The sequence below is a fragment of the Pseudonaja textilis genome, chromosome Z (genome assembly GCF_049901715.1).
Source record: "Pseudonaja textilis isolate UNSWEBS1 chromosome Z, rPseTex1.2, whole genome shotgun sequence".
NCBI classification, from domain to species: Eukaryota; Metazoa; Chordata; class Lepidosauria; order Squamata; family Elapidae; genus Pseudonaja; species Pseudonaja textilis.
The window spans coordinates 95,214,875-95,228,574 of NC_142008.1; the positions used below are offsets into that span (position 1 = coordinate 95,214,875).

Below are 13,700 nucleotides of genomic sequence, written 5' to 3' on the forward strand. Positions count from 1 at the left end.
CGTTTACCCAGAAAGAACTCATGTCGTCTGTTTTTCCAAGCCTTTGCTCCTTGTTTAATAGTACCCATTTGTTTCTACCTAAATTTCTGTTGAGTGATTCTTGATAGCGGTCCACAAATTTGTAACTGCCTTGCTTTTTCTTTGCAATCTAAGGCTTGCATAGAAGATTAAGGGGGAAGACTGGGAAAATTATTGTTGAATTGAATCGGGGAGATCTTGAGTTAAAAAATAAAAAAAACCAATGTGTGAAGCATTATATGTCCACAGTGGAATCAGGGATTATTCCGTGCCTTTCATTTTTTCAGCTTACTATTTTTAACCTCTTTTTTGCACTGTAAACTTATGCTGAAAGATGAATGATAGCTAAGTATGTACATAATTCATGCAAATGTTAACTTTTTTCTCTCATCGTTTTCTCCTCAGGCCTCTCTCATTGTCACAGAAGAACTCCATCTTATTACATTTGAAACAGAAGTTTACCACCAAGGTTTGAAAATTGACCTGGAGGTAAGAACGTGTCATATCACCAGTTCTATTAACTGTAGTTTGACTTCTTTATGGGAAGGCTTATTTATGGCTGGAATGGAAGCTTCTGTATTGTAGTAATAGTTTAGATGACATCTTGGAATTTTGCCAGGAACAAAATCAAATATAACACAGGAAGCAAGAAGCTTTATTTCAATTATGGTAACATTCACATAACAGTTTCCAAGAAGACACATAAAAGAGATAATGATGCCCATATAGCAATTTCACTAACAGTGCACAATGGCCATATTTTCTGGGAAAAAATAAAGGACCCGAATAACCTGAAATGGGTTCAAAAATTATTTGTAAACTAACCATTGTAACTTTGCTTCACAAAGGAAGATTCAAAAACTAAACCAAGAAAATGGATAGTGAGATAAGTGGTGCTAAACTTAATAAATAAATAAGTAGAATAATTAAATTAAATGAATCTAAAGGACAGCTTTCTAAAATAAAGGACTGTCCTTTATAGTAATGGACGTATAGTCATTGTATGTGATATTTATTTTGCCTTTATGTAGGAAACTATTCCTCTGAAATGAATGGAGCAATCCACTTCTTTAAATGAAAATACTGTAGTTCCAATGGTTAGTTTATGCTATAAACTATCAAACTCAAGGCCAGTGGGCTGGATCTGGCCCGCAGGGTCCTTAGATCTAGCTCATGGAAACAGTGAAGGAGTGGCCTATGGTGCCTCTGCCAGCAAAAATGGAGCTTGGAAGGAGCATGTGCAGCCCTCCCTGGATCCGTTTTCAGCCATGATGGCCTACAGCTCTCTGCCAGCAAAAATGGAGCTCTGTTTTCGCTGGCAGAGGGCTGCAGGAAGCCATTACAGTTTAAAACGGAGCTCAAGGGCCTATTTTCTCTGGCAGAACATTCAGGCCACCACAGGTGCCCTCAACACAAGTGACATCAAGCTGGCCAAATCCACCCTGGCCATGCCTACCTTGGCTCCCCAAGTCAAATACAACCCTGGTGAGACCTTCATTGGAATCCAGTTTGACATCCCTACTATAAATCTTTCTCTGAAATATGAGTCTCCAATCCAGACCCAAGGACATTTATGAAAAGGGAGACTAGAAAATCAAAGTGGATCAACACCCTCTTTCAATCTTAGAATTTGCTGTGGTCCATTGAAAGTAGAAATGATTGTTAAACTGCTCTTAGCATATTACCCTTTTAATGTTGACACCACAGCTTGTTTCATTGCAGAGCTGCAAAATGGTCTTGTGAATGTCCTGCTTAGTGAGATGGGAGAACTGAAAAATTAATTATTTAATCTGTTTGTGAAAAATAAGATCCTAAGACTCCAAAAAAAGATAAGTTTGTGCTCAGGTAACTTGTATTCTTTTCCCCTAGACCCATTCACTTCCTGTAGTGGTGATCTCCAACATTTGCCAGATGCCGAATGCATGGGCATCAATTTTGTGGTACAACATGCTGACAAACAATCCCAAGGTATGCTATGCTGTGAAGGCATCAGTGCAGAGGAATGGAGAGGGAAGAGGCTGTTTCTCCTGATTTCATGAACCGTGAATAATTCCTCTCTTGGCAGAACGTGAACTTTTTCACAAAGCCACCCATTGGCACATGGGATCAAGTTGCTGAGGTGCTTAGCTGGCAGTTCTCCTCAACCACCAAACGAGGACTCAGCATAGAACAGTTGACAACTCTTGCAGAAAAACTACTTGGTAACAAACTCCCTTCCCCCCCCCACTTAACGTTTATTGACTCTAAGGTATTGCCACCTTCCCAGGTTGACTAAGGGTTTTGTTAAATTCATAGCAGAATTTTCAATTATAGACTTGGGAAATCATTGGCTGATGATTGAAACCCAGGCCCAGAGTATATACAGAATGCTACAGTGCTGGCAATCCCCACCCCACCCCGAATTCCTGAAAAACATGTAAAAAAAGAGATTACCTTACTTTTAAAAGTCCCTTTCCTCCAAGGAGATCAAGATGCTATGGAAAGATTTCTCTCCCATTGCTAACATCTCAAGTGCGTAGTGACTGATGTCCAATTTAAACATCTGATCGCATTAAACTATGGTTTATTTGGATTCTTGAATCAATCACAGTTAGCTGAGATCACATAACATTCTAAACTATAACGTCTGGTTTACAAATCACAAAATTTAGATTAACCCAGTATGCTAAGATAAGTGTCTGATATAAGCCATGATGACATTGTTTGTGTGATATGATGCACATTATACCTATTTTCCCCTCCAACATCCATCTACATTAAGCCAGATCAAACTAAGTTATATTTCATGTTAGCTGAACATATGAATCCAGGAACTTTCTAGTGAGCCTCAATGGCAGACAAGGGGATTAGAATCTGACTCTCCTTTATCATTGCTGAAAATTTAATACTGTAACTATACAACGGCTCCATTTAATTTTTATTTGATTTGATTTGAATATTTTTGGTCTAATGGTTAAGGCACCAGGCTGAAAAGTAGAAGCCCATGAGTTCAAATCCTTCCTTAACCATAAAAGCTGGCTGGGTACCTCTTCAGTCTCTCCAGTTACTTTCAGTCTAACTCATCTCATAGGATTTTTGTTGGGAAAACAGGAGGATGAAGGTGTGTTGGATATTTTTGCCATTTCAAGTTATTTGTAAAAATAATAAGGGATATAATCAAATAATTTTCTTTTCATCCATTCCCATTATTTGTTCTAGGACCTGGTGTCAATTACTCCGGATGCCAAATAACATGGGCCAAATTCTGCAAGGTAATGGTTTGGAAAGTGAGGCATACGATTGTGAGTCAAACTGTGAGCCAGTTTGCTTAATGGCCTTCTTGATTTACTCTCTGCAGGAGAACATGGCAGGAAAAGGCTTTTCATTCTGGGTTTGGCTGGACAATATAATTGACCTGGTGAAGAAGTACATCTTGGCACTTTGGAATGAAGGGTAAGAGTGACCAGAAAAATCATAATTGTTGACAACATGTCTGTATAGTAAGAGCTGTTCTTGTCACTTATGGGTCCTCAAAGGTGAGAAAGTTCTAAACCAGCCTTCACCAATTTGGTGCTCCTTGTCCCCCTTTCCTCCCAAATTTGAGGACACTTGCATATAGGATCTTAGTCAATTTTAAAAGCACTGCTTTCACAATACAATAAATGGATCCATAAAATAAACTGGCCATATTGACTACAGCAGACAGCTATTTTGTGATAGTTCTTGGGGTGCATCCAAAATTTCAAATGAGCAAATAAGTTTGGAGAATCACTGTGGCTGCATAATTACAACCAACTCTATGATTTTGTGATTCTTTATAAATAAAACATACCATATTGAAACTATATATGTTTTTTTTTCCTTTTCCTCCTCCTCCTCCTCCAGATATATCATGGGCTTCATCAGCAAAGAGAGGGAAAGAGCCATCCTGAGCACAAAACCTCCAGGAACCTTTTTGTTGCGTTTCAGCGAAAGCAGTAAGGAAGGTGGAATCACTTTCACATGGGTGGAGAAGGATATTAGTGGTAAGGAATGCAGTCCTGAAGTGATAAAAGCGCCATGCACTAGACTAGATTATGTGCCATTAAGTCATAGTCAACTCTTAGTAACGACACAGATTTTATCTATGATATCTCTGTATCTAGCTCAGTCCTTCGGGTCTTCCAGTAGTGTGACTTATCACCACTGACACTGAGTTCATCCAGCTTGCTGCTGGTCATCGTCCTCTTCCACCTTTCTCAGCTCTCCCCCGAAAGCAATGAAACCTAAAAATAAGCATTTAATATCTATTCAAGAATTTCAGTTGACTATTACATGGGAATAAGGCCAGAATATATTTATTTCAGAACTAATAAGTACATTTTCTTTTTCAATACATTGATGCCCTATCAAGCATCATCCAGGAAGAGGTGTTCCTGTTATTTGTAAGAAAAAAAAGAAAATGCTGGTTTGAAGAAAATGTTCAGCATCTGTCATTTTTATAGGAGTTATGAGTCCTTGTCGACTTTCTGTGTGTTTGAACATAAAATGTGTAAAAATACATATTTTGTATGCAATTTTCTATAATACATGCATTTATAGTTAACTGTCCCTAATATATACATCTTATATCATTTAGGAGTCAATGCCACAACTAGGAATATAATCAGAAATAATATATGCATATTTAACACTTAACAATTGATCCACACATTTAACCATCTTGTTTTAAACCAAAATATAGCAATAATAGGACAAGTATAAGCAATTTGAGTTAATACTCAAAAGTCTTCAGCAGCAAGGTAATTACAACACAACATTATTAAGGAATCTATTGCAGACATAGCATTTTTGTTACTGTATATTACTCAATATTTAAAGCAATATTTCATTGATTTATCAGGATAAGACATTCAATTTCCTTATTCATAGGTTTTGCGAATAACTTATTTTCATCAACTTCTGTTTTTTTAGGCTTTATAGGAATCTACGGAAGGTCTGTCCCATCCTTGCTAAGATTCATTAAATGGAAAGGCAAGGATTAAACCAACAGACATATTACTTCATCAAGACATGCTGATATTTTATTTTTCATAGAAGTTATCATATGTAATATTTTAATGAATGTTCTGTAACATCAGAAGAATTCATCTGTTTACTAATAGTATAATCAGTGATGACCAATTTCTAATCAGTGTACAATATTTATTTTTAATTTTGTGATATTTTTCAAATTACATTTTTATTGCTGTGAGTTTGATTCCCCCTCTTTTCTCCCCATCCTGGGCAAGGGGTCTATTGTTCCTTTTTAATCCTCTTTCTACAGGAAAAACACAAATTCAATCAGTGGAGCCATACACCAAGCAACAACTCAATAATATGTCATTTGCTGAGATTATTATGGGTTACAAGATCATGGATGCCACCAACATCCTGGTTTCCCCGCTTGTTTATTTGTACCCTGATATTCCTAAGGAAGAGGCCTTTGGAAAATACTGCCGTCCTGAGAGCCAGGAGCATCCTGAAGCCACTGACCCAGGTAGTTGTTGACTTTCTGTGCTGTTCCTCCCCAAATTACCGTAGGTATGTTGCAGTCCTAAACTCCCTCTGCAAGCGCTTCCTTACACCATAAATAATATATAAATTATGTCTACAGGGGAAAAGGGAGAATGCCTCCACAGTGCCTCCTAAAACCCAGTGGGAAAAGAAAAACCTTTGAGCTTTCCTAAATGTGCCATTTGGCCTTACCTACTTTGTATTATCATTCCATCAGGTGGCCAAAAGCATTAAATAGGGACCTTGGCTGTTAAAAGGATACTTATATTTGCAAACAGGAACTGGAAATTGGACCTTGGAGGACGATTCTTACTGTTGCTGGCATTTTTTGTTTTTGGGTGGAGGGATATCTTCATGAGGAACTATGTGCATCTTACATGCAGTATGGTCAGTGCAAACTTTAATGGAATTTAGTGCAATTTACTTTTGATTAAATAGATATAGGATAACTGAAGATGGAGTCTTTAACCTACAAAGCAAGTCATACTCTACTCACTATAGTAAAAATGAACTTAACTCCTGAATTCCATTTTCCTGGCATAGAAGTAGTTTATTGTTGCATTTCAGATGGTCTCAAAGAAGTGTTAAACAACCCTACTTTCTTCGGTTTCCATTTCAAACAAACCAGCCTGTATGTTACCGTGAAGACATCTAGGAGATTTTTTTACTCACTACATTTGTTTTCTCTCTAAAAAAAATTTAATTTAGGATTTCTTAACAAAATCTTCATGTTATGTGTAGAAATGAATGCCCTGTCAGCCACTTATACAAACTAGCAAATTTTCCTGCAGAGTGTTTTCTAATTTAATCTGGTGCTGTTGGTGGCTCTTGTTGATTAGTTAAAAACAAACATTGGGGGAAAATGAAAAGGCAATTTAAAAATAAGCCTTTAGAATGCTTGTCTGTTTTTGTTACACCCAAAGTTACTTTGCAAGTCCAATCATATGCGAAGGCAGGAATATCTAAATTTAGCTTTTCTGTTAAACAAAGTTTAAATGTACCTACAGGTAAATCAAGGATTATCGATTAAGACAACACAATTTACAGTTCTGGGATAATTCTCTATTTGCTTTCTCCTCATATACCTCCAAATCTTTTTACTGGAACAAACAAAAATGCAATTTGAATAGGAGACCCTTTTTGCATTTTAAGATACACAAACTAAGGGATATTTTTCTCTTGTCCACAAACAGGCGCTGCTCCATATCTGAAGACTAAGTTCATCTGTGTAACCCCGTAAGTCTGGTTTCTTCACTAAAGTTAGGACCCATGGATTCTATCAAGCAATTATTGTTTATATCACTCTCCCCAGTTATTTGTGCTTCAGCCCAACCAAAGATTCTCTAAGGCTGCCTTCACCCACATAGCTAGGCAAGACACTGAGAGCAAATATCACTCCTTACTAGCATTGATGATGTTACCTAGTTAGGATAATGAAATATCTGCAAGAAAACAAGTAACTCAGAGAATACCAAGGACCCCTCATTTCAACTCTGAGCTACAAATATTCTCCTTTATTGGTATTTGTGCTTCAATTATCAATGGTTTTTATCCCAAAATAGATAATATATAGATAAAAAGTACAGGTAGCCCTCAACTTATGACTGTAATTGAGCCCAACATTTCCATTGTTGGACAAGACAGGTGGTGTGACTTTTTCCCCATTTTACAGCTTTTCTTACCACAGTTGTTAAGTGAATTTGGCTTCCTCATTGACTTTGTTTGTCAAGAAAGTTGCAATAGGTGGCTATATGACCCTAGGACATTGCAACCATCATAAATATGATTCAGTTGCCCAACATCCGGATTTTGATTCTGTGACTATGGAGATGCTGCAACAGTCATAACTGTGAAAAATATGTGTCGCCTTTTTCAATGCCCTTCTAACTTCAAAGTGCCACTAAATGAATAGTTGTAAATTAAGGACTACCTGTAGCAAAAGGAAGAGTTGGTGTTAATTGTAGTCTCCTAGCAACATTCCTTGCTTCTGCTATACAGATTAGAGATGTAATTGCTTCTGCTGCACAGAAACCTCTTAATTAAGCAGTATGCAACTTGCCTCTATATAAAGCCATTTTTGTAGACTTTCCCTCCAATTGTGTTTCCAAAATCCAATAGCACTGAGCTAAATTACAACAATCCATTTAAAACTTTTGAGAAACACAAAATAAAACAAAATAATTGCAACAGAGAAGGAAAAATGTTTTTGTGTGTATGATTCAATTAGGGTGTGCCAATTCTCTTCTTGCCTCTGTTGTAATGAATGAAAAGTAATAAGCCTCATTTGAGTCCAGTTTGATTCTTGGTGAATTCATAGACCTCGGGAATATAATATGCCAACTGATTACTGCTGCCAGGATATTTTTCAGCTTCCTAAAGCCCTGGGAGGTTTAAAAGACATTATATTATCCTCACTATTCTATCAATGCCTTTTCCAGTCTATTTCAGAGGAATCTAGTATTTGCATGAATATCTCTGGAAGAGCCATGTCCGACCACAGCTTCTAACTTTTGTGTCTTTTTGCTAACGTCTCTTCTCCCCACCACCCATCCCACCTTTTCAGAACAACTTGCAGTAGCACTATTGAGCTACCCATGTCTCCCCGCACACTTGAATCCCTGATCCATTTTGGCAGTAATGGTGAAGGAGCTGATGGAAATGCCAGCGGGCAGTTTGGTGAGTGCGTGGCTTATAGTTCAACTGTCTGTGGTGGAAGGATAGGGGGATCACTTTGTTCCTGCTGCTGCTTTTGTAGTTAGGCAGTTATGTAGAGCGGCCTGGTATCTTCTTAAATCATCCAACTATCATTTAAACCAGAAGGAGGCAGCATTGTGTTTTCCAGATTTTTGACTCTTCGGCTTAAATACTGCACACTCCTTTATTATGTACTTAGTTGCTACTGTATTTCACTCAACAAAGCATGATTGTTGACAGGGTTTTCCAACCAGTTTTGCAAACCAGGATTTAATCTCAGTTTAATCTCAAAGGACTGTTTAAATGTAGTTTGTCCATTCACAGAAAATGAGTAAATAAACGTATAAAAGATCTCCACTTGCCCAAACATAAACATAACAGTTGTTTATCATTTCCCAAACCATAGGAAAGCTACATAATGCTTAAGGTGGGGGTTAAAAGGAAGTACCTTAATTGATTAAAATTGCTTAATTTTGATCAAATGTTTGGGTCAAGTGACAAAGGGAAATGCCCGTTAATAAAGAGTTGAATTGGCAAAAGGGCAGACTAAGGGTAAAAGCAAGAACAAAAGGTAGCTATATTACATGAGGAAATGTCAGGAATAGATATATTCTGAAGTTTTAAGTTTCCATATTCAAGAATGAATGAGCAAGACAGAAGATAAAATGAAATTTGTGGGACAGAAATACCAATGAAATTTTAATGAAATAATGAAAGAACAGCAGCTCATAGCCCTCACAGGTGTTTAATATTGAAAGATGAGAAATTCCAAAGAGAGAATGAAGTGGTGCTGGCAGAATACTTTACAAGAATAAAAAATAGTGACAGGTTGGCCAGATTAAAACTAATAAAATGCAACTTCATTTAACAAGGCAGTGGAAACAGCTCTTGAATGCAACATCTGGTAGACTACATTTCATTTGGCCTTTAAAAACAAAATCCAATGAGCGTGTATATAGTTGCAATGTGAAATGGGATTGCATTCCTCTCCTTCTGTATCTCTTGCAGAGTCCTTGCAGGTATTCGACATGGAGATGACTGCTGAATGTGCCAATTCACCCATGTGATCACCTTTTGTAAACAGCTGACCATTTTTGGCTTCTTGGCATCAAACATTTACTCCCTTTACAGCATCATGAAGCTCAGTTATCTCAGCTCTGCGTCAGCAGGAGACATTTGATTGAGAATCCTCCTTCAAAGTACACCATTGCTGGAGCTTCTTGCCTCATCTCAAGACAGTTGGAGGGAAGAAATTCTGTTTAATTTTAGCTGTTCTTTCCCACTGCAAAATTTTCCATTATGTATGCTGGTTTATTAATGTAAGGAGTGAAGATTTTGTTCTAGTGTGTAACTGGACCAAGTGTTCCTCTTCAGCAGTGCTTTTTGGTCTTCTGCGCATTTTTATTGCATGGCACAAAAAGCTGTTTCTGTAATGCTACCCTCTTAAGTGTTCTATCCAGAAATAAAGCAGTTGAAATTGACAGGCAGAAGTCTGTTCAAGTAGCCCAGGGGGAGGAACGGATATAGAAAAGGACACTTTTCTAGAAATGAGTGTGTGCATTTGTTTCTTTTCCAAAGCAATGAATTTTGGTTCCCTGTTTTTGAGCCCTTCTGTGGTGATCAATACACCTTAATAGAACAGTTCTGCAAGATAAGGGCTAGAAAAATAGCCAATAGTATGGTTACTTCTTGAGCTTTGATGCTCCTACTAAAGACTTTAGAACATTCCAACTACACAGACTGCTAATACTCAAGATTGCAGCATAAACCCCAGTGGAAACAGTATTTGAACCCCAGTCATTCAGCTGAAAAGTCAGTTCTCCTTCCACTTCCTTTCACCCAAACTTTTGATCATGGGAAAATGTTTTACTGTCTACAGATTAAGGCATTAGATTGAGATAATGGGACAAAGGTGAACTGATAGTTCAGTGTAAAAATTTGTTGTCAGCATGTAGTTTGTTACTTTTATGATTATTTATTGCACTTTTATTTACTTTGCCCTAAAACGACCTAGGACAGCATTCATCCTTAAAAAGAAAGGGTGGGTTTTCCTTCTAGCAAAATTAAGAAGTGAATCCTGCTGCTGAATAGTGACTGTCCCATAATGATCCAAATTTTATGGCTGAGTAGAATTTAAATCTGGTCTGCAGGACAGATGTCCAGTGTTTGCCTTTAAGCACTATTTCAAATACTATATTAGTAACCAACAACAGCTATTTAAAGTAGTTAAAAGAGATGGTTATCGGTATTTTTTCTCTCCCTCCATAAGCTATATTGTTTAAAACTATCCCTTTAAAATATTTTAACATTTGAACTGTTCGTTACCCATTCATTTCTGTCAGCATTATTGGTCCTCTCCTTGTGGCCCCCTTCTCATATGGCTTTTTAAATTTAGCCCCAGATGGAGCAAATGTTACTCAGTTGCTGCTTGGCTATTATAGTTTCTCCATTGTAGGAATTAGAGGCTTCTAATGCTGAAGAGACCCACTCTAATCTCACTGTGGTTCAGTGGAGTTGAAAAGTGGTGATACAAGAAGATGATGAAAGAAGTTTGTTTCCAGTCAATAAAACATCCACTTGAAAACTGATGCTTTCCAGATGTGCTGGACTTCAACTTTGTGATTCAAGGTGTTGAAGTTCAACTGATCTGGAGAGAATTAATTTAAGGAAGACTGATTCAGAGGCACTGATTTGTAACATTCATACAGAAAATTGAATCATTGTTTGCTTTGCTCGTGGTTTGCTGAATAAGCTATTGTGCCTGTGAAAGCCAAATCCAAATATAGTTAATATAGTGTTTGAACTCAGCCACTTGCTAGATAAAGAGATAGAAGATTTTCTAGTCAAAAACTGTACTTTTCACCTGCAGATGGTTAGGGAATTTGCAGCTGTGTTATAACCACAGTCTGGATAATGAGAGTTGTAATGCTACCTAGGCTTCTTCTCCACTTTGCAGCCACAACAGTCTTTTAGGAAGAGAATAATGATCTCCAGTCATGCTAAACTAGAATTGTTTCAGCACTAAGCTGCTCTTGTCTTTCCTAATCAAGTTATTTTTTGCACCATTATTTTCCTTCTCAAATTGTTCAGTGTTTCCTTTTTCTTTTTCTTTCTTGCTGTATCAAGTTGCTCTCGAAGAACATAGCCATTTTAATTTCTTTGTATATTTTATTGCTGGTCCTACAAGCTTCAGCTTTCTCATAAATAAATTCTGCTACTTTATTTCTCTGTTGGAGTCAATATTTTGTCCATTGATTTATGACTAAAGAAAATCAAATGATTGGTATGCACAGTAATGAAATTGGCCAAGAGAAGAGAAGAAACTTTATGTAGTCAAATGACAGCCAAGAATAAAGATATTTTTTCTATTGGAACCAAATTTATAACAACTTTTGGATGTTATGCTATTAAACACTACCAGAATGAAATAAAGCCACAAATATATCTGATTTGAAGTGCCACTTTTTAAGGCTTTTTAAACTGGAATATGTGTAGACTTGGTAACTAGAATATGAGGAATAAGGCAATCAAATCCTATCCAGAAATATTGAAACAATAAATTATGTCTAGTTTGGGGAAGGATAGGTTAGAGATGACATGATAGGTTTTTTTAAATAGGTGATTAGACATGTCTTGTTCTCTTACTTCAGATGGAATCAGGAAAGAAAAAGTTATGAAATTACACATTGTGCTGAGCCATGTTTAATTTAACCATATTTTTAACGAGCCACAATGGCTGGTTCACAGATAGCATCGCAAAAATGAAGACTTTTCCATAAGCATTTCTGTTGTTTTTTTTAAGATTGAGGGTAGGTATGAAGTTTGATTCAACAACAGAATGAAAGCAAATAAAAGATTATTGTCTTCCTCTCCCGTTTTTTATGGCAAGCAAGCAGGCATGTAAATAAGCAAGTCTCTTCCATCATTTAACAGAGCTATTTATGGATGGTCTCATAATATCACTGATCCTCTGTAGTAGAAATGGCAGAAGGAAATGCTGCCTGAGTTAAAGCTTCTACTAGATGTTGAAGGGCCAAGTTATGATTCTGATTTAAATTATACACACACACATGTACATATACATACATACATACATACATACATACATACATACATACATACGGTATTCAGCTTTGTTCGGGTATTTTCCCACATCATTATAGTTGTGCTTTTAAAGTTGTAGCAACGTTTCGGCAGAATCTCATCTGCCATCATCAGGCTTTTGTATTGTGTTCGTTTGTGAGTCAGGCTTTTACAGTTGTCTGACTCACAGACGAACATAGTACAGAAGCCTGATGATGGCAGATGAGATTCTGCCGAAACTTTAAAAGCACAACTATAATGACGTGGGAAAATACCTGAACAAAGCTGAATACCATGCATGTAAGTACCCACGAAAACTTAAGAAAACATATATATATATATATATATATAGAGAGAGAGAGAGAGGATTCAAATTTTTTAACCAGTTCTGCAGCTGTGGCTTAGTTGGTGGGCGTGGCTTGGTCATGTGACTGGCTGGGTGTGGCCAACTCAATATCACATTGAGGCATGCATCTCCTCGCCTCGCCTCCCATGACTGGGGATGCTGCAACCGTTGTAAGTGTGAAAAATGGTCATAAGTCACTTTTTTCAGTGCCATTGTAACTTTGAATGGTCACTCCACACAAGCAAAGTACCAGCAAAGGAGGAAGAAAAACTCCAGAGAAGTACCTGAAATAGGAAGATCAGTCCTGCCAAGAATGTAATAAGGGCTAACAGAGAGGCAGTTTCTGTAAGGAAAACCAGAATGTGTCAACTTTAGTGGCTTAGCAAGGCCAATGGCTGAACTGGAAGCAGGTTGTGGATGCTGAAACTTATAGTCTAATTAACCCAAAAAGTATTGGTATTGGGGGAGGTTTCTTTTGTGGATCTTGCTCTAGACTAAGGTGAAAACTGAGTTTTAATTTAAAAGATCTTTGCATATGTTGATGCTGGGTTTTGTGAACTTTGTGAAAGATCATGAGTCAGGTCGATTAAATTCCATTGAGTTGCTTTCAGTTTAGCATGTATGTTTAATGGAGTAAACACCAACCATAATTTATAAAAATTCCATAAACAAGTATTTTTGGAAGTTTTCCATCCCACTGAGCACATTTATTATAACCGTATGCCATTTGCTGAAGAAAGTTTTACAGAAGGGGTATCTAACTTAAGGCATGCAGACCAGGTCTGGCCCATGGGGTGCTTAGATCTGGCTCACAGGGCCACCCTGGAAACAGCAAAGGACCATGGTGCTTCTATCAGTGAAAACAGGCTCAGGAGGGTTGCAGGAGGCCATTGCAGCTGAAAACTGAGCTCAGGAGCCCGTTTTCACTGGCAGAGCGTTTGGACCGCCACAGGCACCCTTGACATGATTGACACAAGCTGGCCATGCCCATCCCGGTCCTCCAACGTCAAATAACCCTGACGCAGCCCTCAATGAAATTGAGTTT

At 37.5% G+C, this 13,700-nt stretch overlaps 1 protein-coding gene across 4 annotated transcripts in view; it reads left to right on the forward strand.

The window, feature by feature from the left end:
• The window catches only part of STAT3 (signal transducer and activator of transcription 3), a 70,464-nt gene extending 59,016 nt beyond the window's left edge, over positions 1-11,448 (forward strand). For 3 of the 4 annotated variants that reach the window (XM_026710864.2, XM_026710865.2, XM_087916142.1), the window contains 10 exons: positions 424-507; positions 1,888-1,986; positions 2,084-2,219; positions 3,217-3,269; positions 3,356-3,450; positions 3,883-4,022; positions 5,303-5,518; positions 6,726-6,768; positions 8,096-8,208; positions 9,235-11,448. In XM_026710864.2, coding sequence (XP_026566649.1) covers positions 424-507; positions 1,888-1,986; positions 2,084-2,219; positions 3,217-3,269; positions 3,356-3,450; positions 3,883-4,022; positions 5,303-5,518; positions 6,726-6,768; positions 8,096-8,208; positions 9,235-9,293 — 1,038 coding nt within the window. In that variant the 3' untranslated portion in view covers positions 9,294-11,448. The remainder of the gene's footprint in view (positions 1-423; positions 508-1,887; positions 1,987-2,083; positions 2,220-3,216; positions 3,270-3,355; positions 3,451-3,882; positions 4,023-5,302; positions 5,519-6,725; positions 6,769-8,095; positions 8,209-9,234) is intronic. The other variant, XM_087916143.1, reaches the window with a different exon arrangement.
• The last annotated feature ends 2,252 nt before the right edge of the window (positions 11,449-13,700 follow it).